This window comes from Oncorhynchus mykiss, chromosome 3, assembly GCF_013265735.2.
Source record: "Oncorhynchus mykiss isolate Arlee chromosome 3, USDA_OmykA_1.1, whole genome shotgun sequence".
Lineage (NCBI taxonomy): Eukaryota > Metazoa > Chordata > Actinopteri > Salmoniformes > Salmonidae > Oncorhynchus > Oncorhynchus mykiss.
The window spans coordinates 29,046,903-29,073,147 of NC_048567.1; the positions used below are offsets into that span (position 1 = coordinate 29,046,903).

General features: G+C 42.0%; 1 protein-coding gene across 4 annotated transcripts in view; it reads left to right on the forward strand.

The window, feature by feature from the left end:
• The first annotated feature begins 1,694 nt into the window (after positions 1-1,694).
• Positions 1,695-26,245, forward strand: part of si:ch211-1i11.3 (mitogen-activated protein kinase kinase kinase 5) — a 34,696-nt gene continuing 10,145 nt past the window's right edge. For all 4 annotated transcript variants that reach the window (XR_005042480.1, XR_005042481.1, XR_005042479.1 and 1 more), the window contains exons 1-18: positions 1,695-2,235; positions 2,419-2,558; positions 3,308-3,495; positions 3,804-3,972; positions 7,737-7,843; positions 8,158-8,328; positions 8,763-8,875; positions 9,298-9,457; positions 12,513-12,663; positions 13,058-13,162; positions 13,534-13,586; positions 15,339-15,434; positions 16,112-16,196; positions 16,872-17,005; positions 17,717-17,844; positions 23,801-23,937; positions 24,241-24,346; positions 24,518-24,675. Coding sequence is in view for 1 of the 4 variants with exons in the window: in XM_021595434.2 (XP_021451109.2) it covers positions 1,905-2,235; positions 2,419-2,558; positions 3,308-3,495; positions 3,804-3,972; positions 7,737-7,843; positions 8,158-8,328; positions 8,763-8,875; positions 9,298-9,457; positions 12,513-12,663; positions 13,058-13,162; positions 13,534-13,586; positions 15,339-15,434; positions 16,112-16,196; positions 16,872-17,005; positions 17,717-17,844; positions 23,801-23,937; positions 24,241-24,346; positions 24,518-24,675 (2,532 nt within the window). In the remaining 3 variants the exon portion in view is untranslated. The remainder of the gene's footprint in view (positions 2,236-2,418; positions 2,559-3,307; positions 3,496-3,803; positions 3,973-7,736; positions 7,844-8,157; positions 8,329-8,762; positions 8,876-9,297; positions 9,458-12,512; positions 12,664-13,057; positions 13,163-13,533; positions 13,587-15,338; positions 15,435-16,111; positions 16,197-16,871; positions 17,006-17,716; positions 17,845-23,800; positions 23,938-24,240; positions 24,347-24,517; positions 24,676-26,245) is intronic.

A 26,245-nucleotide genomic window follows, 5' to 3' on the forward strand; every position in this document is an offset into this window, starting at 1 on the left:
TGACGGAATTTGTCAACATAGTCCATCTCCAATGTTTATTGAAAACACAAAGTTGCACAATGAGCACTTGCTTCTTTCTCAAATACGTCCTTAGGTTGTTGGTTAGATAGCATTTTGGGGGGAATATTATCATAGATGTGACATCAGTCAAAACACCTTTCAAATAAGACATGGTATTAAGAACAAGATCAACTGAGCTGAAACGAGCCACTAAGGATTCACCACTGTTTCTTGTCATTGTTGCTAGCTATCTGGCCACCCAGAACCATAACACACGGCCTGCTGCCCTTTAAGCTTGCGCACCGTTTTTGTGACGTCAGCTAACCTGTACTGAAGCGAAAGGAAACTCAGTCAATTTGACCACGAAATGGTCGTCTTTTGTTGACCAATAAGAAAACTCTACCCTTAAATGCAATTTTGTGTGGACCTGATACATTTTTGGGGAAAGAATAATGCGAAACACTCATTCTACTATTAATGTCGATATTAAGAACAAATATAACATAAAGCCTAGCGCCTTTTCTACAATGTATGTTCTTAACCCTGGGCAACATGGGTCTTGGAGGCTCCCATAGTACTCCGTCAATACTTCTTGTATTCCCCTTGAAATGTTTTTTGGACATAACACAGTTCTGGTTTTCTGCCTCATGGCAAAATGTGTAGAATTGCAGAATATTAGCTTTAAAGCTGCAACAACAAAAAGTCTCTGCCCCATTCCAAAATGTGTAGAATTTCAGGAAATGAGCTTGAAAAATGCCGAATTTTCTCTGATGCTGTCGTAGAGACTCAATGTTGAAGCAGCCTTATAGGCAGTAAGTAGCAGGAGGCAGCAGGATCAAGTGCAACATGGTGTCCCGTTTTTTTTCACAGGGAAAGGTGGTTCCCAGTGAATGATGAAATCCAATGAATGAATATTTACATAATCTACATATTTACAAAATGAACAGACTCTCAAAATACAGAGTTCAATCTAAATTGAAAACTTAAGCCTTAACCAGTCCTACCCTACTAAACCAGCTATAGCAGGTTGGGGTATACCAGGCCATAGATGTTTAATAACAATAGTTCTACAGGCCTAAAGGTGGCAAAAGTATCACTTATGGAGTGGCCAGTGCTCCCATTATGCACAGACGTGACAGATAAGACATGGAGCTCTGAGACACGCAAACTAAAAAGCACAGGACACATTACAATATGGAAATAAACACACTTCTTTCTCCCTCTGCAAAATGTGTAGAATTATAGGAAATGAGCTTTAAAATATAAATATTTTCTATCAGCATCATAGCAAAATGTGTAGAATAGCATGAGATTAGCAATAAAACGACAAATGTATCTCAATAGCAACATTTCTGCAGGCCCACCAAACGAATTTCTGGCTATGCCAGCAGAGGTCATAGAGGAGCCTCTGTAAACCCAACAGTTAATTTGACCTACCGGTAGATAGTTTGTGTGTATGCATTGATATGTAGGCTACATATATATATATATATATATGCCTTTTAAAAATATTTTATGTAGTTCTGTCCTTGAGCTGTTCTTGTCTATTGATGTTCTGTATTATGTTTTGTGTGGACCCCAGGAAGAGTAGCTGCTGCTTTTGCAACAGCTAATGGGGATCCTAATAAAATACCAAAGTGGATGCGATGTTCAGGTGCACATGAACACTTGCTACACCAATGAGAAATAAGTTTGTTTATTTCCATATTGTAATGTATCCTGTGTTTGAAGTTTGCGTGTGGACGTTGGGCGAGTTCGCAGCCGGGGATATGGGAGGGGTTGAAAGCGTGTAGGGAACTGTTCGCGGAATGTCACTGGAGACGAGACGCACCTGTGGAATTCACAGGAACAGAGCTGCACTGGCTATGACACACTGGAATATGCGTCCTTGAATATTTGGGAAAATGTATACCACCGAACGCAGGCGTATGAGCCTGCACGAGGTCAAGAGAAAGGATCCTGTTTGGGTATCAGCTGGAAGTTTATGGCAGGACCCTTTGGCTATTGATCTCAGCACCTCGAATAAGCACATTATTTCACCCCGGAGCCGGACTAGGGCTGTTGCTGTTGTATACATTGTCGTTGAGGATGCATCCCTGCCACAGACAGAAGAGAACCTGTCACTGAAGTCTGTGAAAGAAGCCTGCGCGGACACGCACGCGGTGTTCAAAACAATTCCTTTCGAGAGGATATCGCTTGGGACGACTGACATTCTTGATATATTCTACAATGCAGGCAAGTATAGTCATGTCGACTGTCAGCAAGGCATTTGCCACACCACACTACTTCATTCTTCTAAATTGTTGTTGGCCAAAAAGTTAGTGTGTGTTCTGCACACACAGTTATTTTAAGTGTGTACCGGGGCTGCACGGGTGTTTTCGAATTTCGACACTCAATTTGACCCTTCTCTTTTGACAGATGTGGCAGTGGTGGAAATTAGTGACACTTGCTGCCAGCAGTCACTCTTCTATCACCTGGGTGTAAGAGAGAGCTTCAGCATGACCAATAACATTATCCTGTATTGTTACAAGCAGGACAGTGACCTGCAAGCACTCAAGGTACACGCAGGGCATCGTGAGAGTTTACAATTATTAAATGATTGACGAAGGGACCAAGTGAGCCTTTTGCCAGCTCACTTTGGGGGGAAATTGGGTTGTAAACAGATTTTAGGGTGTGACATTTTGGAAGAAGTAGGCTACAGTGCCATAAAGATGTCCCTTCCATTGCCACAACAATCACACCACCAGTTGCATAATATTGCCAATATCTACTGCTGTACTTAACATTTTTTTTTAAATAAGGATTTGTGACTTTTTATAGCCCTGGTTTTCCTGATATAGATTGATCCTGAGGTTGTTTTCTCTGGATTGTTGAACAAAGGTTGAATTGCAGTATTTTACAGGTTTATAGGGCAATGGATTTCCTTAGGCCTATCAAGTGGATGTGTGTGTTTAGTAGATATGTGTGTTTAAAGCAGCACCACTGTTAGAGCATGATACCACTCTGGAATGGATAAGGTAGCAAGATGAGTACTCCATTGTCATAAGTCCTCAAGCAGGCATATGACAATGGAACATCACCTCATTTATATTTATACAGCTTTTGCAGAGATGGGATTAAGCAAAACAAAACATTTCCTAATATTTTAACACACGTTAATACAGTGGTTCCAAAGTGAATATTGTATATGTTTCTGTTTGCTAATCGTGTGCTGGGATTTGGTCATAATGTTTATGTATGCTGCATATAGGTAACGCTTGTGAGTGAGAGCTCGTATGCTAATGCCCATATGTGTGTCTTCCCTCAGGAGCAGTGTGGGAGCTACACGTTCATCCCATATGTAGTGTTGCCACAGGGCAAGGTGTTTGCCTGCGACGCGACCCTCGTAAACGGCATCAAAGAACTTATGCAGCCAAGCTTCCAACTGGAACCCCTCCTTACCCCACTAGTAGAGAGGCTCATCCAACTGCTGGACAATGTGCACGTTCATGCCAGGTCAGCCTGTCATGCCTCCCACGCTGCATGTCTTATTATTCCCATATGACTCCCTCGTTGTGTCTTTCACTTTGTTTTTTTGCTCAACCCATCTGCTTGGTTCGATAGCTTGGTTGGGTGGGAGAGTAGCAGCAAATAAAGTACATGGTTAAGCTTGGAAATGTCTAGACTGCCCAACTGCAAATGTCTTTCAGTTAGACATGAGCTATTATCAGTCATTTGTGCTATATACAATATATGCCCCTGGATCACAAGCATTTTCAGGGGTTAAGTGCCTTGCGTAAGGGTAAAACTGACTCTCTTATTAGTGAGTACTTCCGGGAGTCCATCCGGCACGAGATCCGCACGGCTCGGGAGCGCTTCAGTGGTCAGGACTTGAGTCAGGAGCTGGGTCGCATCCAGAAGCGACTTGACACGGTGGAGCTGCTCAGCCCAGACATCATCATGAACCTACTGCTGTCCTACCGGGATGTCCAGGTGGGCTTAGCTATGGGAGCGAGGGACAGGGACCTGGATCATGTTCATTAGGTTACACCGTAGCAAAGCATTGTGTAATAGAAAATGAAAACGAGCTCTTCTTATCGGACAAGTCCAGGTAGTCCCTACCATTTGGTGCCTAATGAACACGACCTAGTGCTCAGTGGTTCTGTGTTTGCCAGTGTCAAGACTGCCCTTGTTTATTTTATGGTGGCTGTTGTTTGGGCAGTATATTTTTTTTTGGCATGGGCTCACTTTTATGACTGTGGAATGCTTTTGTGGTGTTTTAAACAGAGAATCGGCGATATGAAGTTACCACGAGCAGAAGAATGAACCACACATATTGCAGATAAGCGGGACGCAAGACAGTTCACTCACAGAGAAACTGCTGCAATGTGATAGCTGCGGTCCAAAATAGCTGAGAAGTTTAGCCTCGTGCCTCATGCTTTTAGTTGGTGTGGAAATTGGCCCAACTCTGCAGTTTACTGCATATATCGCCAAATGTTAGTGTGGCGAATCTACAGTCTGCATGATGGTTGACTGTGTTTGGTTGACTACCTTCATTGAAACATTAATGCTCTTTCTCTGTGAACACAAAGACCAATATTTAAATGGGATTGAATGCTAACAATGATTAGATAGCAGCCCTCCAAGGTTATTCTAAGTAAAAAAATTAACTAATCTCATCCGGGGTCTAATTTGTAGGCAAGAACTTTTAGGGTTGGGTGATATTACGATAGTATCGGATATCGAAGACGATTGACAGCTATCGCTGATGGTGATGACATCGTGCTGTGACAGACAATGTTTCGACTTGATTGGCTCCACGCAGAAAAGAGCTGACTGGGCAGCCCACAGCAGGGCCATGCCAAGTGGGCTATTTCTTTGCTATAGCCTGCATAACCTATTTCAAGAAATATGTTACAAAGAATTTACAGAATGCAAAAGAACAATGTAGATTTTCACCAAAGCAGCGCAGAATGTCCTTTCAGAAACATATATTTTTTCTTTCTCAATGGGCATATAGCCGAAGCCTATAATTTTTTTTATTTTTATAGGGGACAATGCGGTGTCTAATTATTTAAAAATCCAAATGTTGTATTTTCTCTCCATTTGACTTGAATATGACTTCTGTTTTTTTGCATGCTGGCTTCCTCCCGCCTCCTCCCGTTGTACTACTTCCTGATCAAACAATACATTTATTTAACAGTCGTCTCAGACAGTTTCAAGTTGTTTTTGAATAACTTAACATGATAGTCCTAAGGTAACAATGAGAGGTAGCTCATACAAGAGCAAGACAGACAAATAGAATGAGTAGTTTCAACAAACCTTAGTCTAAAATAAGTTATTGATCCCTCCTACTTGCCGTTGCGAACCAAACGGCCAAAAGCCAAATCCTACTAATTAAAATAGCCTATCAAAAGCATTAAGACAAGTTAAAGTTATAAAAGATATTTCCCAAGTAGGACATTCTAATAAAGTGTTTTAATGTCCTAAAGTTACAGCTTTCAAATGGGAACACTTGTGAAAGTCAGAATCTGTAGGGGATTTTCTACAACATTTATTTTGAATGGCAAATATTACAGGCAACAAGAAGTGAAATTGTGCAAACAATAGTTTGATGGGAAAAATCTAATGAGAAGTTAAAAGGAAACTTGCAGCTGAGCAAAGCTTATGAAAGAAATCATATGTGGAGTCAGCCTACTTCAGTAACCTATTATTAGCAATGTACAGAACCTACCTACAACATATTAGGCCTAATAAGAGAGGAAGATTAGGCAAAAATGCAAATCATTGAATAATTATCCAGTTCTGGGGACAGCAGAGGTGCGCGCTCTGCAGCCGGACCCTTCATTATTTACAACCCATAATATATGTCGGCACACACAGACACACACTTATTGTATGCCACAGCTCCAACAGAGAGGAATAGGCTACTAAAATATCTTTTAGCAGACTTTTTAGTGTCCATTTTTTTTAACTGTATGTACTATTTTAAATGTAAACAAATATACAGTACCAGTCAAAACGCATATGGAATCATGTAGTAACCAAAAAAAGTGTTAAACAAATCTAAATATATTTTATATTTGAGATTCATCAAAGTAGCCCTCCTTTGCCTTGATGACAGCTTTATACACTCTTGTCATTCTCTCAACCAGCTTCATGAGGTAGTCATCTGGAATGCATTTCAATTAACAGGTGTGCCTTGTTAAAAGTTAACTTGTGGAATTTCTTTCCTCCTTAATGCATTTGCGTCAATCAGTTGTGTTGTGACAAGGTAGGGTTAGCATACAGAAGATAGCCCTATTTGGTGAAAGACCAAGTCCATATTATGGCAAGAACAGTTCAAATAAGCAAAGATAATTGATAGTTCATTACTTTAACACATTAAGGTCAGTCAATCTGGAAAATTTCAAGAATTTTGAAAGTTCCTTCAAGTGCAGTCTCAAAAACCATCAAGCGCTATGATGAAACTGGCTCTCATGAGGACCGCCACAGGAAAGGAGTTACCTCTGCTGCAGAGGATGAGTTCATTAAAGTTACCAACCTCAGAAATTGCAGCCCAAATAAATGCTTCACAGAGTTCAAGTAACAGACACATCTCGACATCAACTGTTCAGTGGAGACTGTGTGAATCAGGCCTTCAAGCTGCAAAGAAACCACAACTAAAGGACATCAATAAGAAGAATAGACTTGCTTGGGCCAAGAAACACGAGCAATGGACATTAGACCGGTGGAAATCTGTCCTTTGGTCTGATGAAGCTGATTTTTTTTGCTTCCAAACGCATTGTCTTTTAGACGCAGAGTAGGTGAACGGATGGTCTCTGCATGTATGATTACCACTGTGAAGAATGGAGGAGAAGGTGTGATGGTGTGGGGGTGCTTTGTTGGTGACACTGTCAGTGATTTATTTACAATTCAAGGCACACTTAACCAGCATGGCTACCACAGCATTTTGTAGTGATACGCCATCCCATCTGCTTTGCGCGTAGTGGGACTATCATTTGTTTTTCAACAGGACAATGACCCAACACAACTCCAGACTCTAAGTGATATTTGACCAAGAAGGAGAGTGATGGAGTGCTACATCAGATGACCTGGCCTCCACAGTCACCCGAGCTCAACTCAATTGAGAGGGTTTGGGATGAGTTGGATCGCAGAGTGAAGGAAAAGCAGCCAACAAGTGCGCAGCATATGTGGGAACTCCTTCAAGACGGTTGGAAAAGCATTCCAGGTGAAGCTGGTTGAGAGAATGTCAAGAGTGTGCAAAGCTGTCATCAAGGCAAAGGGTGGCTACTTTGAAGAATCTAAAATATATTTTGATTTGTTTAACACCTTTTTGGTTACTACATGATTCCATATGTGTTATTTCACAGTTTGGATGTCTTCACTATTATTCTGCAATGTAGAAATGAAGAAAAACCCTTGAATGAGTAGTTGTGTCCAAACTTTTGATTGGTACTGTGTATATTTTAGGCTTGGCAAATAAAGGGGGATATTCATTTTATATCACCATTTGTCACGGCTTCTTAATCATGTTTGAACAAAGGTTGACATCGCCCAACCCCACATGCATGTATAACAAGGACTGCAGGGGTTAAAGTAAATCAATTTGAGGGAGGATCTTCACTTTGTATGTCTATTTAAAAATATTAAAGGGGCCTGCAGCTATGCCTAATTTTATAATGCTTTGAAATCAGAGGTGTCATTGTAATGTTGATAAAGGGTTTGCTCTAATCCAGTCCTCTTTCTGACTTCAGGACTACGATGCCATTATCAAACTGGTAGAGAGCCTGAACAACTTGCCCACGTGCTTGGTGGCTTCCCAGCAGAATATCAATTTTCACTACATATTTGCTTTAAACAGGTACCATTGTTCCTCCACTTGTGTATTGCTCACATATTCTGTTTGGCGATAGTCTTTCACATGATATCATAAAAGGAAATAATGTGTATACGACACTAAATGGGTTGGAGCCAACCCCCATTTTAACACTTAATTAGGGGGCTTGCTGAAAGCACCGTACTGTTTTTCTCCTATCTTTATTCTTTTAGACGACTGAAGCGAGCACACAGATTTTCTTCAAGAAATGTACCCGACACTTTAACTTTCAGCACGACACAGGCTGTTCATTCTGAGGATTCCATCTGTCATAATGTTTCCTAATCCTTGACCTTCAGGAGGAATCGTCCAGGTGACCGTGCCAAGGCCCTGGAGGTGATTCTGCCCATTGTGGAGTCAGGTGACCGGGTGGCGTCGGACGTGCACTGCCTCTGTGGCCGTATCTACAAAGACATGTTCATGAGCTCAGGCTTTAAAGACCATCGCAGTCGAGACCAGGCCTGTTACTGGTGAGACCTTCCATTACGATGTCCATATTAGTACAGCCTTGGAGTTGGTGTCAAAGCCACTCGGACTTGTCGGTCATCCTAATATCCACACCGTACACACAGCATCCCTTCACTCACTCCAGTCAAGTCCTCCTTACTAGGGCTCGACATCAGCCTATGTTATGTTATTCCTTTGTGTTCTCTCCATCCTTTTCAGTTACACTTTACTTGAGTCCTCTGTCATAAAGGCTGCATAACACTGTTAGAATTAAGAAATGGTAGATGGCATAAACAGTCATGACTCCTTGTGTCAGGCTTATGACATCTGACACACCTGATCCTAAATGATACGCTGTTATTAAGCAAAACATTGCTTAGGTCAGCTCATTGACTAGGCAGCAATATATGTTTATTAATTAATCCATTTTAATCTCCCTTCACGAATTCTCCCTCAGGTACGGCAAAGCCTTCGAGACAGAGCAAACCCTTCACTCCGGCATCAACAACGTTGTCCTCTTGATGGCTGCCGGCCACGAATTTGACACCTCCATCGAGCTGCGCAAGATAGGTACATTGTTCTCACCGACACTCTACTGCCCTGAATCAGTAGCCTGTCAAAGTGAACTAGTGTGTTCATGTTTTGTTTTGTATAATTGCTTAAGTAAACTACAATTGCCTTGTTTTTATTTGTAATCCATGCCGGTAATCAACCACAGTGAATGTGGGCTAATTGTTGGTGCAGTCCTACTCCCTGCCAATCACTATCATCATTACTAACAGTCTGCATAAGGACACTAAATAATTATACCCCTACATTATTTATTAATGCATGTCACTGTTATTCTTTTTGGGCTTCTGTGCCATGTCATGTCTTCTTTCGTTACATTTCGATGCCATACTGTTAGCCTGAGGAAAAAAAATAAAAATATTCTCACTATCCAACCTCTGTGTCTGTCTGCGCCCGTGTGTGTTTGTTGTGTGTGTTTCCAGGCGTGACCCTGAGCAGCCTGCTGGGGAGGAAGGGCAGCTTGGAGAAGATGCAGGACTACTGGGACGTAGGCTTCTACCTGGGAGCCAGCATCCTGGCCAACGAACACAGGAAGGTCATCGAGGCTTCAGAGAAACTCTACCGGCTCAATGCACCCATGTGGTGAGAGGACTCACAGTTCATCTTGTTAGATCCTATGGTCATTGTCACTGCAAACATTCAAGACAGCACAAACAGATCTGGGACCAGGCAGGCATTCTTGATGTGAAATATATGAGCATATCATTCTAACAGATTCCTCAATAACACTGATGTTTATATGAACCTGTTTTTTTGAGATTGAGATGATTAGAAACCAGGATGAGGGGCCACATTTCAAAATATCCTGTTAAAGGGCAAGTACAGTCATCCGGATTAAATGTAAAATATACTTTTTTTTTTTCACCATTTAAAAAATGCTCCAAATTTGAGGAAATGCACTTCTTCTCTCATGTCTAACTATCAGTAAGACTGAAAAGACAGGCTGAGTGGGGGGAGCTCGCCTTGACTGACAGTTCTTTGAAATACTTATGACAAGGAATTTGGATGTAATGAGCAGTGTTGCAGTGAGATCATGAAGTTAGCTAGCTAGTTCATCTTGTAGCTAGTTCATCTTGGACAATTTCAGTTGAAACTAGACAGGGTGAGGTCTGGGTGTGCCTCATAAAATATATACCGTTGAAATTGGAAGTTTACATACACCTTAGCCAAATACATTTAAACTCAGTTTTTCACAATTCCTGACATTTATTCCAAGTAAAAAATCCCTGTTTTAGGTCAGTTAGGATCACCACTTTATTTTATGAATGTGAAATGTCAGAATAATAGTAGAGATAATTATTTATTTAAGCTTTTATTTCTTTCATCACATTCCCAGCGGGCCAGAAGTTTACATACACTCATTAGTATTTGGTAGCATTGCCTTTAAATTATTTAACTTGGGTCAAACGTTTTGGGTAGCCTTCCACAAGCTTTCCACAATAAGTTGGGTGAATTTTGACCCATTCCTCCTGACAGAGCTGGTGTAACTGAGTCAGGTTTGTAGGCCTCCTTGCCCGCACACGCTTTTTCAGTTCTGCCAACAAATTTTCTATAGGATTGAGGTCAGGGTTTTGTGATGGCCACTCCAATACCTTGACTTTGTTGTCCTTAAGCCATTTTGCCATAACTTTGGAAGTATACTTGGGGTCATTGTCCACTTGGAAGACCCATTTGTGACCAAGCTTTAACTTCCTGACTGATGTCTTGAGATGTTGCTTCAATATAACCACATCATTTTCCAGCCTCATGATGCCATCTATTGTGTGAAGTGCACCAGTCCCTCCTGCAGCAAATCACCCCCACAACATGATGCTGCCACCCTTGTGCTTCACGTTTGCGATGGTGTTCTTCAGCTTGCAAGCCTCCCCCTTTATCCTCCAAACATAACAATGGTCATTATGGCCAAACAGTTCTATTTTTGTTTCATCAGACCAGAGGACATTTCTCCAAAGAATACAATCTTTGTCCCCATGTGCAGTTGCAAACCATAGTCTGGCTTTTTATACGGCGGTTTTGGAGCAGTTGCTTCTTCCTTGCTGAGCGGCCTTTCAGGTTATGTCGATATAGGACTCGTTTTACTGTGGATATAGATACTTTTGTGCCTGTTTCCTCCAGTATCTTCTTCCTGAGCTGTATGATGGCTGTGTGGTCCCATGGTGTTTATACTTGCGTACTATTGTTTGTACAGATGGTCGTGGTACCGTCAGGCGTTTGGAAATTGCTCCCAAGGATGAACCGGACTTGTGGAAGTCTACTATTTTTTTTCTTCTGAGGTCTTGGCTGACTTTTGATTTTTCCATGTCAAGCAATGAGGTACTGAGTTTGAAGGTAGGCCTTGAAATACATCCACAGGTACACCTCCAATTGACTCAAATGATGTCAATTAGCCTATCAGAAGCTTCTAAAGCCATGACTTAATTTTCTGGAACAGTCAACTTAGTATATGTAAACTTCTGACCCACTGGAATTGTGATACAGTGAGTTATAAATTAAATAATCTGTCTGTAAACAATTGTTGGAAAAATTACTTGTCATGCACAAAGTAGATGTCCTATCCGACTTGGCAAAACTATAGTTTGTTAACAATAAATGTGTGGAGTATTTGAAAAATGAGTTTTAATGACTCCAACCTAAGTGTATTTAAACTTCTGACTTCAACTGTGTGTATATATGTGTGTATGTATATATAGATATATGTGTGTGTGTGTTTTTATGTTGACTGCCAGACCATATTCATAAACCATGACTATCAATGATGTCAGGATCTCCCATTTGGCATGTGTCTTCTGTTGCATTTTGCAGCAGATCTGACAGATTTTTATATTTTACCTTTATTTAACTAGGCAAGTCAGTTAACCCACAAAATACGCATTTGTTCTTGACTGCCTTGTTCAGGGGCAGAACAACAGATTTTTCCTTGTCAGTTCGGGGATTCGATCTTGCAACCTTCTGGTTATTAGTCCAACACTCTAATGTTGACATGACAACTGCGTCTGAGTTTTGAACGACCCCCCCCCCCCCCCCCACCCCTTTTGTTCCATGCTGACTGAAGAACTAGCTAGCCAGTAACTAGCAAACACCAGACACAGATGAAAGGGGGAACCTAAAATTATCTTTGCCATTTAAAGAATAGGAGAAACCTGTAATTTGATGTCACCTTGCAGTCAAATTTTAGCACCAGTAGACTAGCTAGCTATGTAAACCACACCTTCTATGCTGATGGTTACGAGTCGGTACTTATTTAAATTAGGCAAGAGAATATATGACGTTACCATTGGTGTATTAAATTGAGGACTTTATGTGATGTCACACGAAACCCTAAATTATCCCGCCACCTGAATTCAAGTGTTTGACACGGGGGTAGGGGACCAGTAACTTTATGATCAGACTTGATCAATGTACCAGCAACAGTCATTTTTCCTACTTTGTTCATCCTACTTTGATTTGGTTTCATCTAAATATCATCCATTTGATGAAAAACATGATTTTGACTATGCTGGACCTTTTAATGTTAAAGATACTGGCCATTTAGGGGACACCTTTCCCCTAAGCAAAAGTTTGGCATGACCTCTTTTAAGGTCAATGCTTTGAACTTTGATTTTGATTTTCAAATACTTATTCGCATCTTTCTTTTGAGGTATGTGGGCTCGATCATGGAGACGTTCATCTTGTACCATCAGTTCACCAAGCCCCCGGAAGTGAAACCGTCTAAACAGGAGACTGTGGACTTCTGGATGGAGCTGTTGCTGCAAGCCTGCAAGCCCACTGTTTCCACTGACCGCTGCCCAGTAAGTCCTCACCACAGCTCCCAGTACATTCAGCTTTATTTAGTTAGAGCATAGCGGCATGTTTCCAAGTCACTCTGTCAGACACTACCGCTCCAAGTACTCCCAGTTCCTCAAACCCACATTGCTTTGTGAGACCTCAATAGATTCTCTCTGCCTAGTATATAACAGTTCTGGGCATTCAAATGCAGTGCAGTAAAAAATGTTTGCTTTTCCATGCATTTAACTGCACGGTCATGGTCAGATAATTGCTAATGATGTTGGCACTTGGCGTCACCCTGCCGGGAGAGTTTGTCATGTTGACAATGTACAGTACCTTTCCGCAGCAAAAGTATTTGGAAAAGTAACCTTTTAATGCCAAAAACTGTTATCGCCATTAACCATTGCCGTTCCTCAGGTTCTGATCTTGGAGCAGACCAAAGTGCTCCAGCCCACTATAGTGTGTGTGAGTGAGGAGGATGACAGCTGCACGGTTCGGCTCACCCATATCACACCCCTGAAGGTACAGACCATGTTTGGCATGACAATGACCGTAAGAGTTGGCTATACAGGACAAGCAGATCTGGGACCACGTGAACAGACCCCTCTACCGCCTTGTAGATATTGAACTACTGAGTTATACTGTACAGGTCTACAGTTTTCAACCTGTTAAGACATAGAAAATGGTAGTTCAGGAATGGTGTGTTTAACCAGAATAGGCGTGGAGTGTTTTCAAAACGGCACCACGTCAGTGACGGGAAAGAAGACATGCCTATAATCGCCTAATGAGGATGTGTGCCACCCGCGCGCGCGCGCGCGTGTGTGTGTGTGTGTGTGTGTGTTTAGACTGTTGAGTCAGCATTGTGACAGTTTGCCATGTCTTCCCTTCCATAGAAAGGCCAGAAAGCCCAGTGGACTTTCCCAGCCTCGCAAATCCGGGGAGTGAGGTACGGTAACACAGTACAGAGTGTGCTAATATTTCTGGCTCTGTGATGTGTGGGTGTGTCATGTTCACGCCTGCAGCCCATACACATCACCAGGGCTAGTCTACCAGACCTAGGCTCAAATACTTTTTGAACTATTTCAGCGTTTCCTTTAGCCTGCCTGGAGTTCCAGATGGGCGGAGTTTGCAGGTTTGCGACGACTCTATTGGTTCCATTGCGCCAGGCAAGCTCAATCAAGCCCAGCTAAAGTATTTGAAAGGATTTCAAATAGTATTCGAAGCCAAGTTGCGGTCTACTGAGTCTAAACACTATCTGTCTGGTGGACTTGGCCACTGGCCATCAGGGTGTTTTGGTCTGTGTTGTTTTCAAAGACTTTGACTGGATGTGTGTGTGTGTGTCCGTGTCTATTTGGCTGTGGAGGTCACTGTGTACTTTACCCTTGTTTTGCCTACCGAACTGCCTCCAGGGCGATAGATTTATTTTCTTTCAGTTTATATTGGCAACACTGTCACCCAGGGCTGGGCGATATGGCCAAAATCTTATATCCCGATATAGGTCATTTCATATCCAGATAACAATACATATCACGATATAGCACATTTTCTGTAAATTCAATGAATAAATAGTTGATATAAAATGACTACATGTAAAGGCCTATTTCTTATTACATTTAGAATTATACCCAACAAATAAAAGGTACTTACTCATGTTTTGATTATTTCTCCTTTTTTTTAGAACCTTTGTGCAAATTTTCAATTAAACATGTAACAAAATATGAATGTATAAAATCTAAAAAGGTAAATAGAAAACATTTCAACTGTTATAATAAATATTGTTAGGGGCTTGCCTGTTTTGCATGTTATTTTGGCATTAATACGTGTCACATATCAATTTGCATTTGGTACCTTGGGTCGAGCGTTAGCACCAACTCACGAAACCCCCGTTTCTCGACCATGTATATTGGGGCCGTGTCTTTGCAGATGTAAGTTGTAACGGCAGCTGTTATCTCCTTCCATCTTCGTGATTCTTTACCATATGGTGTGCCGCGGGCAAAAGCCTCTTGCAATGTCTGACTCGGGGGTTTGTTTTGAGCACTTGACTGTACTTTTCTGGGTCTCATCGGTAGACTCTCTCCGCACTGTTTCACATGATTCTTACGCAGGTGGTTAAAGAGGTTAGTGGTGTTTGAGCCTGTCGTCGGGACCGGCCTGCGGCATATTTTGCAGTGGACGGTTTTCTATTCTGTACCAGACTTTTCATACCCAAACCACGTCCATGCGACCGAAGTAGCCCCTGTTTTAGGTACGAACTCCGTGTCTCCGTGCTCTGTGTCACGTTCACTCCCCTCCATGTTTGTTTGTGTTGCAAATTTCCTTCCACACGGCACATTTGATGAAAAATATTGCCTTGTGTGATTTGCTACACAACGACGTAAACGAAAGAGCATAATATGAAACGATAAAAAAACGTCTTTCATCACACGATATATAGCGTCATATCGCCCCGCCCTACTGTCACCTGGTGGCTTCAGACGTATCAGTATTTCAATCTATACGAGATGGAAAGAAAACATCCTTCTCTGAATTGGAGAGCCACATATTTAATGTGCCATTGTCTTAATTCATATTCCCTTAACTTTGTTTGCCTGCGTTGGTATTTTGAGAATACTTGTTGTTATTTCATTGTGGCGCCGCTGTTAGCGTTGAAGTGTTGTGTAGCTCTTAATGCCCCTCTTTAACCTTTTGACCGGCTCAGTGTTTCCAAGTTTGACGAGCGTAGCTGCTTCCTGTATGTCCTGGAGAACTCGGATGACTTCCAACTCTGCTTTCCCAGTGAGCTGCACTGTAAAGGGTGAGACCCACACACGTACAAACACACGTGTACATAGGCACGCACGCACAAACGCACACCAAAAGGCAGCCTTTAGCCCAGCTGTCTAGCAGGAAGGGGTGTAACAACCAACCATATCAACCATTGATTCATTCCCCACATTCTCCACACAAAACCTACATACAGATTGGGCCTGTTCTTTCAACCATTATCACATGATTTGATTGTGTTGACATGACAACTGTTAATGTTTATTTTACTCTGGCCTAGTGAAAATAGAGCCTGCTTCTCTCTCTCCCCTTTTGGTATGAATTGATAGGGATGTGCATTTTACATTGTGTGCTAATACAGTACAGTATTAGCTAGGTGTTGTGTATTGGGATACAGTAAATCCCAGGTGTTATCCAAGACTTTCTGAGAAGGAAGGAAGTAGCAAGTGGTTTTCATAGTAGTGTTTGTGGAATCAGTGAAAGGCGAATAACAGGCAATCGAAAGGTCCCCTTTAATACTTCATGACATATAAGATTGATAACAGTGCCGTGTACTGAATTTGTTTGTGTACGTTTCTGCAGGTCTTATCTATGATTTGCCTGTGAGGTCTATGAATATATGACTGACTGATATGTGACATGCTCACATGTATTTGAACAGTCTTTTCCACGTGATTTAGTTTCTTGTGTGTGCTGTTTCTCCATCAGGTTCTGTGAGATGGTCAATTCTCTTCTAACCCAGGCAGAAGCCCCAGTGGAGTACTCCAACGAGCTCACTGGAGGATTACTGGAGGTCAGCTAGGTTCTTTCTCAATTTATATTTCCTCTCCTCTTTCCTCCTCCTGCAAATGCATTGAAAATCAGGGTTTGAGGGGTGAGACATAGGACCTTCTCCTAAAATACGGTTGAAAAGGAGGTGAGGAGAAAGGATTCAAGGAGTTGTGGAGACACAAATTGCGATAGGGCCCTAGGATCCTCCCTCTCGAGGCTGCTTTTCTTTTTTGACACCCTCCCCCTTCTAACCTACCAGTACACCAACAAGCCCTGTCATGATGGGGTCAATAGGCGAAAAGTTTCCCTTAACCGTCGCCCAAGTAGTGCTATGGTTACCGTATTCCCCACCCCTCATTTTTGTGTGTGTTAAGTTCCTGGTATTCACAGAACATTGGATTCAGTCCAGCATGTCACTCCAGCTAACCTGGGTTCAAATACTATTTGAAATCATTTCAAATAGTATTTCAGTTCACTGCAGTTCAGAGCAGTAGAAGGTTTCTAAATATACATCCCTTTCCATTGCTTTGTGCTCTCACTCAACCTTTTCTGTTGTGGTTGACTGTGAAATTCTTTACACTATTTCTAACCCACACACTCTCTTAGACACATTTTTTTATTTTTATGAAACACACACACGCACATTTAGTTTCACACCCGTCATCCTGTTGAATTAAACCTCCCTTACGACTTGCAGTTTATCTATGAGACCAGCGAAAACAGAGACAAGGTAGTTCTGGGTAAAGGAACCTATGGCGTGGTGTATGCTGGGAGGGACCTGAGCAACCAAGTCCGCATCGCCATCAAGGAGATCCCAGAGAAAGACAGCACGTATGGAAAACACATTTCCCCTTTTTCTTTTTTTCGCCTGGTCCCAGATCTGTTTTAGCTGTATTGTCAAACAGTGACCATACTTGTTGACACGACAGCACAAACAGATCTGGGACCAGGCTGCTTTTCTTTGCACATGATACCATAAATCCGAATGATTATTTTAGCCTAATATGTGTAATATATTATACAATGTGAGCGAAACGGTTCACGATTAATGATGAGAATAATGAATGCGCAGATGTTTTCCTCAGCATGCCAAATGTCATGTTTGCCCAGTGTCCCCATAGCTACACTGGAATCTACTCCCTGAAGAGATGGATGTCTATTTAGATTTCCCCATTCCTTGTTTACGAGCCTTCGACCTCGACTAAGAGCTGAGCCCCATAGTTCAAGAAATGTTAGTGCTTAGTTCCTCTGCAGAACTAATGGCCACATAGGTTAAAGCAGCACATGACGGGTGATTGTAAAGCTCTCATCATATTCATACAGTACGCGAAGGTCACAGCTACACCATGTCAGCGCAACTGCAATATTGGAGTGAATTTTATGTTGTTTCTCAATGACGGCACAGCCAGCACTAACATTTGTTTATGTTTTGTAGCAATGTTGTTATAACGGCAGAGGAACACTGTCCCATTTGCTAATGCTATGCTAATCTAGTGCCAATGCTAACTGTTGGTTCTTTCCCCATCTGCGTGTGAATCTCAGTTACTCCCAGCCTCTGCATGAGGAGATGGCTCTGCACAAGAGGCTGAAGCACAGGAACATCGTTCAGTACCTGGGCTCTATGAGTCAGGACGGCTTCATCAAGATCTTTATGGAGGAGGTTCCTGGAGGTACAGTGCATAGAAATAGAATCTGTTTCATTCTATATTAAATCTCATTCTGTTTCTATGGTCCCATAAACCAGGTCACAAAAAACCAGTTTTTTCACTGTTTCTAATTTCAACTTTTGTGCCTATCTACTACAAATGTGTAGTCTTTAGACAAGTCTTTCTATCATTCCTTCACTTGGTATGTACAGTATTCATTCTCACTGACGGAAGTTTTGGTAATCTTGTCCTGCTTTACCTTTTTAAACTGCCATACAGCTAATGGTTTCAGTCTTCACTTCTCGGTTGTTGTTGTGCCTCTCTACTCATTCTCCTTCTTTCAATTTCTCTCCACCACTCACACTGGTACTGTATTCACTCATTCTCTCATCAATACTTCCAGTCTTGCTCATCTTTCTCTGCTCCCCTACTTATGAAACTGTCACATCAATCAATTAAATGTATTTATAAAGACCTTCTTACATCAGCTGATGTCACAAAGTGCTGTACAGAAACCCAGCCTAAAACCCCAAACAGCAAGCAATGCAGGTGTAGAAGCACGGTGGCTAGAAAAAACTCCCCAGAAAGGCAGGAACCTAGGAAGAAACTTAGAGAGGAACCACGCTATGAGGGGTGGCCAGTCTTCTTCTGGCTGTGCCGGGTGGAGATTATAACAGAACATGGACAAGATGTTCAAATGTTCATAATGATCAGCAGGGTCAAATAATAATAATAATAATCACAGTGGTTGTAGAGGGTGCAACAGGTCAGCACCTCAGGAGTAAATGTCAGTTGGCTTTTCATAGCCGATCATTCAGAGTATCTCTACCGTTCCTGCTGTCTCTAGAGAGTTGAAAACAGCAGGTCTGGGACAGGTAGCCAGCCCGGTGAACAGGTCAGGGTTCCATTGCCGCAGGTAAAACAGTTGAAACTGGAGCAGCAGCACGACCAGGTGGACTGGGGACAGCAAGGTGTCATCAGGCCAGGTAGTCCTAAGGCATGGTCCTAGGGCTCAGGTCTACAGCGAGAGAGAGAGAGCGAATTAGAGGGAGCATACTTTAATTCACACAGGACACCGGATTTGACAGGAGAAATACTCCCGATATAACAGACTGACCCTAGCCCCCAGACACAAACTACTGCAGCATAAATACTGGAGGCTGAGACAGGAGGGGTCGGGAGACAATGTGGCCCCGTCCGACGTTTCCCCCGGACAGGGCCAAACAGGAAGGATATAACCCCACCCACGTTTGCCAAAGCACAGCCCCCACACCACTAGAGGGATATCTTCAACCACCAACTTACCATCCTGAGACAAGGCCGAGTATAGCCCACAAATATCTCCGCCACGGCACAACCCAAGGGGGGGGGGGGGGGGGGCTACCCGGACAGGAGATCACATCAGTGACTCAACCCACTCAAGTGACGCACCACTCCTAGGGACGGCATGGAAGAGCACCAGTAAGCCAGTGACTCAGCCCCTGTAATAGAGTTAGAGGCAGAGAATCCCGGTGGAGAGAGGGGAACCGGCCAGGCAGAGACAGCAAGGGTGGTTCGTTGCTCCAGTGCCTTTCTGTTCACCTTCACACTCCTGGGCCAGTCTACATAGGACCAACTGAGGAGATGAGTCTTCAATAAAGACTTAAAGGTTGAGACCGATTCTGCATCTCTCGCATGGTTAGGTAGACCATTCCATAAAAATTGAGCTCTATAGGAGAAAGACCTGCCTCCAACTGTTTGCTTAGAAATTCTAGGGACAGTAAGGAGGCCTGCATCTTGTGACCGTAGCGTACGTGTAGGTATGTATTTGCAAGACAAAATCGTAAAGATGGGTAGGAGCGAGCCCATGTAATTTTTTTATTTATTTGACCTTTATTTAACTAGGCAAGTCAGTTAAGAAATTCTTATTTTCAATGACGGCTTAGGAACAGTGGGTTAACTGCCTGTTCAGGGGCAGAACGACAGATTTGTACCTTGTCAGCTTGGGGGTTTGAACTTGCAACCTTCCAGTTACTAGTACAACGCTCTAACCACTACCCTGCCGCCCCATGCTTTGTCGGTTAGCAGTAAAACCTTGAAATCAGCCCTTGCCTTAACAGGAAGCCAGTGTAGAAAGGCTAGCACTGGAGTAATATGATAACATTTTTGGGTTCTAGTCAAGATTCTAGCAACCGTGTTTAGCACTAACTGAAGTTTATTTAGTGCTTTATCCGGGTAACCGGAAAGTAGAGCATTGCAGTAGTCTAACCTAGAAGTGACAAAAGCATGGATTCATTTTTCTGCATAATTTTTGGACAAAGTTTCTGATTTTTGCAATGTTACGTAGATGGAAAAAAAGATGTCCTTGAAACAGTCTTGATATGTTCGTCAAAAAGAGAGATTAGGGTCCAGAGTAACGCCGAGGACCTTCAGTTTTATTTGAGATGACTGTACAACCATCAAGATTACTTGTCAGATTCAACAGAAAATCTCTTTGTTTCTTGGGACATAGAACTAGCATCTTTGTTTTGTCTGAGTTTAAAAGTAGAACATTTGCCACCATCCACTTCCTTATGTCTGAAACACAGACTTCCAGTGAGGGCAATTTTGGGGCTTCACCATGTTTCATCAAAATGTTAAGCTGTGTGTTGTCTGCATAGCAGTGAAAGTTAACCTTTATGTTTCTGAATGACATCACCCAGAGGTAAAATATATAGTGAAAACAATAGTGGTCCTAAAACGGAGCCTTGAGGAACACCAAAATTAACAGTTGATTTGTCAGAGGACAAACCATCCTCAGAGACAAACTGATATCTTTCTGACAGATAAGATCTAAACCAGGCCAGAACTTGTCCGTGTAGACCAATTTGGGTTTCCAATCTCTCCAAAAGAATGTGGTGATCGATGGTATCAAAAGCAGCACTAAGGACCTGGAGCACGAGGACAGAAGCAGAGCCTCTGTCTGACGCCATTAATAGGTCATTTACCACATTCACAAGTGCAGTCTCTGTGCTATGATGGAGTCTAAAACCAGACTGAAGCGTTTCGTTTACATTGTTTGTCTTCAGGAAGACCGTGAGTTGCTTCGCAACAGCCTTTTCCAAAAATTTAGAGAGGAATGGGAGATTGGATATAGGCTGATAGTTTTTTATATTTTCTCGGTCAAGGTTTGGCCTTTTCAAGACAGGTTTTATTACTGCCACTTTTAGTGAGTTTGGTACACATGGTTTATTATGTTCAACATAGGAGGGCCAAGCACAGGAAGCAGCTCTTTCAGTAGTTTAGTTGGAATAGGGTCCCGTATGCAGCTTGAAGGTTTAGAGGCCATGATTATTTTCATTAATGTGTCAAGAGATATAGTATTAAAACACTTGATTGTCTCCCTTGATCCTAGGTCCTGGCAGAGTTGTGCAGACTCAGTACAACTGAGCTTTGGAGGAATACATATATTTAAAGAGGAGTCTGTAATTTGCTTTCTAATTGATCATGATCTTTTCATCAAAGAATTTCATGAATTTATGACTGCTGAAGAGAAAGCCATCCTCTCTTGGGGAATGATGCTTTTTAGTTCGCTTTGCGACAGTATCAAAAAATACATTTTGGATTGTTCTTATTTTCCTCAATTAAGTTGGAAAAATAGGATGAACGAGCAGCAGTGAGGGCTCTTCGATACTGCATGGTACTGTCTTTCCAAGCTAGTCAGAAGACTTCCAGTTCAGTGAAACGCCATTTCCGTTCCAATTTTCTGGAAGCTTGATTCAGAGCTAGGGTATTTTCTGTATACCAGGGAGCTAGTTTCTTATGACAAATGTTTTTGTTTTTAGGGGTGTGACTGCATCTAGGGTATTACACAAAGTTAAATTGAGTTCCTCAGTTAGGTGGTTAACTGATTTCTGTACTCTGACGTCCTTGGGTAGGTGGATGGAGTCTGGAAGGGCATCTAGGAATCTTTGGGTTGTCTGAGAATTTATAGCACGGCTTTTGATGATCCTTGGTTCAGGTCTGATCAGATTATTTGTTGCAATTGCAAACGTAATAAAATGGTGGTCCGATAGTCCAGGATTATGAGGAAAAACATTAAGATCCACAACATTTATTCCACGGGACAAAACTAGGTCTAGAGTATGAGTATGGCAGTGAGTAGGTCCGGAGACATGTTGGACAAAACCCACTGAGTCGATGATGGCTCCGAAAGCCTTTTGGAGTGGGTCTGTGGACTTTTCCACGTGAATATTAAAGTCACCAAAAATGTGAATATTATCTGCCATGACTATAAGGTCCGATAAGAATTCAGGGAACTCAGTGAGGAATGCTGTATATGGCCCAGGAGGCCTGTAAACAGTAGCTATAAAACGTGATCGAGTAGGCTGCATAGATTTCATGACTAGAAGCTCAAAAGATGAAAACGCAGTAGTTTTTGTATATTGAAATTTGCTATCGTAAATGTTAGCAACACCTCCGCCTTTGCGGGATGCGCGGGGAATATGGTCCCTAGTGTAACCAGGAGGTGAGGCCTCATTTAACACAGTAATTTCATCAGGCTTAAACCATGTTTCAGTCAGGCCGAAAACAATAGGTGTAGACTTTACCGTGAAATGCTTACTTAGAAACCTTTTCCCAACAATGCAGAGTTAAAAAATAATAATACAAAAATTACAACTAAATAGCAAAAAAGGAAATGTTAACACAATAAAATAACGAGGCTATATACAAGGAGTACCGGTACCGAGTCAATGTGCAGGGGTACGAGGTAGTTGAGTTAATTTAGGTAATATGTACATGCAGGTAAGGGTAAAAGTGACTAGGCAATCAGGATAGATAATAAACAGAATAGTGTGTGTGTGTTGGCGTGTCAGTGTAGTATGCTTGAGTGTGGGGGTAGAGTCCAGTGAGTGTGCATAGAGCCAGTGCAAGAATGTTTCCAGGAAGTCTGGAGGTCTTTTTGGTGTGTGTTTGTGTCTGAATGTGTGCGTGTGTGTGTCTAATTCAGTGCTATAGCTGCAGGCAGAATATGACACAGGAAGTGTGGGTGTTTCCAGTATCACAGTGATTGAGAAAAATGGATTTCACAATGCAATCAAGTCACTGATGTACCAGTGTAAAAATAAAAAAAAGTGAGAATACTTTAAAAAGTCATGTTTTATTGTTTCCCAGAGCGTTCGTAACGTTAAGATCATCGTTAGAACCTTCTTTAGTAGCCGAGGTGATTCCCAGTTCCTTCGTTAGTAATGTGGCACATCTAGTGATCCAGACCACTCATAGCGCAGCCAAAGTGCATCATTATATGCATTTATTTTGCCCTTTCGCCACACTTTATTCACAGGTTTTCGCTAAACAGCATAAACATCTTGATTTTTTTTTTTTCTGTCTGACTTCGACTACCGTTACCTTCAGAACTAAGTTGACTACAAATACAAAGTTGCCAAAGTGTTTGAAATTGTTACAAACAAGTGCAGAATACAATTATGCTTCGAATGAAAACCAAGATGACTGCATTAAAAGATGCTTAGCCTACATGGGTCTGTGTAGGCTATTTCCATCAATAGAGTTCTATTTTTCGACTAGGCTATTCGACCAAGTTTTTCATGACGTGTGACAACGTGGTCAACGATGTGCCCAATCTGTGATGTAGTGCATTGTTATTGGGTAAGCATAATAAAGCTGCCTCAGTACCACCTACGGCTGAAAATAGGCTATTATCTCTCTATGGGCTGATCCTTGGTCAGTATTGTGAAATCATTTTAATGTTAAGATTTGAATGGAGATATCTGATCCTAACAGTGTTGACACATGGTATAACAAGGCACTAAGCGAACGTTCTCGCTGGGTGGTTCTTCGGGAAACAAGTTGGCTCGTGTATATAATGATGCATCTGGTACGTCATCGTAATGCTTAAGTTACATCGCAACTGGGAAACGAGGCCCACAGGTGTTGCAAATCCTAAATAGAATCCCTTACATATCTAACCGTCACCCATTCCAATGTCATCTCTCCCATGTAGGAAGCTTGTCCTCTCTCCTGCGTTCCAAATGGGGACCCCTGAAAGACAACGAGGCCACCGTCATTTTCTACACCAGGCAGATCCTGGAAGGGCTTAAGTATCTCCATGACAACCAGATAGTCCACAGAGACATCAAGGTGAGGTTTGTTGTTGCTAAATAAAAACATTTTTAACGTTTTTTTTAAGTACCAATGCCACAGCGGATTTAAATTCTCACGGTCAGAGGTAGTCGTGTTCATTTGGTACTAAACGGCGGAAAATGGAGTGAAACAGGAAGGCATTTCCTGGACTTAAGAAACGCTCCTTTTTGTTTTCCTTTTCAAAACGTTTTGCTACGTTGTGGCCTACTGAGCATGACCCTGGTGTATGTTGCTTACTCAACTACTAATGTGTTGTGGGGAAAGAGTATCTGGTGTAAGAAACAAGTCATTTTCTCACAGGGTGACAACGTGTTGATTAACACCTACAGTGGTGTTCTCAAGATCTCTGACTTTGGCACCTCGAAACGACTGGCGGGAATCAACCCTTGCACAGAGACCTTTACAGGTGTGTGTGGGTGTATGTTTGATGTTTTTGTATGAGTGTGGTTGGGTATGTGGCCATGCTTTTTTCATATGAACATTTATATTTTACTTTGTTGGTATGAACATTATTTACTTGTGTTGTCTACATGTTTGTGTAGGCAGGTGTCTAAATGTCTCTGTGTGGTGTTCTTAGGGACACTGCAGTACATGGCTCCAGAGATCATCGACCAGGGCCCGCGGGGTTATGGGAAGCCTGCAGACATCTGGTCCTTGGGCTGTACCATAATAGAGATGGCCACGGGGAAACCACCCTTTCACGAGCTGGGCAGCCCACAGGCAGCCATGTTCAAGGTAATCTTTCTCTTAGAAAATAAAAGAGGACCGCACACTCTAGGAGCTCAGATGCAAAACTTTAATTACCAACGTTTCGACAGCCAAGCTGTCTTCATCAGGGTATAATCACAAACACTGCGGGATGACTCGTTTATGTAGTGTCAAAAGACACAGGTGTCTATAATCATGGCCAAGAGTGGCCTAATATCATTGGTTAATTCTCAAATATTAAAATGGCATACAAAGAACAAATGGAGAGCATTCAATCATAGATTCATTTTAAACTACACACGCTTACAAACAATTTACAATGGCACTATCACAATCACGGCTTCAGATCAAAGTCTACGTTGAGACCGAAGGGAGCAAGGGTCTTTAAGTTAAAGATCCAGGCAGCCTCTCGTTTTAACAATAAATTATCAAGGTCACCCCCTCTCCTAGGGAAGGTGACATGTTCGATGCCAATATAACGCAGAGACGAAATCGAGTGGCCTGCCTCCAAAAAGTGGGCCGCAACTGGATAAGTAGAGTTTTTACACCTAATGGTGCTACGATGCTCTGAGATACGTCCTTTTAATTTGCGCTTTGTTTTACCCACGTCATTTTTACCACAAGGACAAGTTATAAGATAAATAACTGCCTTAGTGGAGCACGTAATAACACCTTTGATTGGGATCGATTTCCCTGTTTGTGGATGTTTGAAGGATCTACATTTATAAGTGCTATTGCATTGAGCACAGCCATTACACTTGTAATTTCCATCCAGTAGGGGCGCAAATGGACGTTGTTCAGGAATATCTTGGGGTGGTAAATCACAGTGTACCAATTGGTCTCTGAGATTTCTGCTCCGCGAGAATACGACCAAGGGAAGGTCCAAAAACACATTACCGAGACTTTCATTGGATTTTAGAATGTGCCAATGTTTGTGAACGATTCCCTTAATTTGTTCAGAGCGCTTTGAATGGCGGGTAGTTAGAACGCAAGAATGCGTCTTTTTGCGAGACTGACCTTGAAAAAGGTCATGTTTTGTTTTGAATTTTCTCAATGGCAATATTAATCTGATCATTTTTGTAGCCCCTCTCCTTGAACTTTCTTTGCGTGTCAGCCATATTTCTGTCGAAACCTGATTTGTTTTTTGCAAATTCTTTTGATTCGACAGAATTGGCTGTAGGGCAAACTATTTTTCAAGGGAAGTGGGTAACAACTATCAGCCCTCAACAAACTGTTACGATCAGTAGGTTTCCTGTAAAGATCCGTGTATAGAACATTATCTTCACATAAGATCAGAAGATCAAGGAAACTGATTTGACGTGTATCAGATTGCATAGTAAATCTCTAATGATCAGAACAGGAGTTAAGAAAAGCATGGAACGCCTGGAGCTGTTTTTCATCACCCTTCCATAGAAAAAAAATATCATCAATACACTGTTTCCAAATAATGTTAGGCAAGAAAACATTTTTGAGAGGATTGAAAATAGACTGTTTCTCAATGTAACCCACATACAAATTAGCATAGTTAGGAGCCATGGGGGATCCCATAGCAGTACCCTTCGTCTGAATAAAGAAATCATTTAGAAACATGAAATAG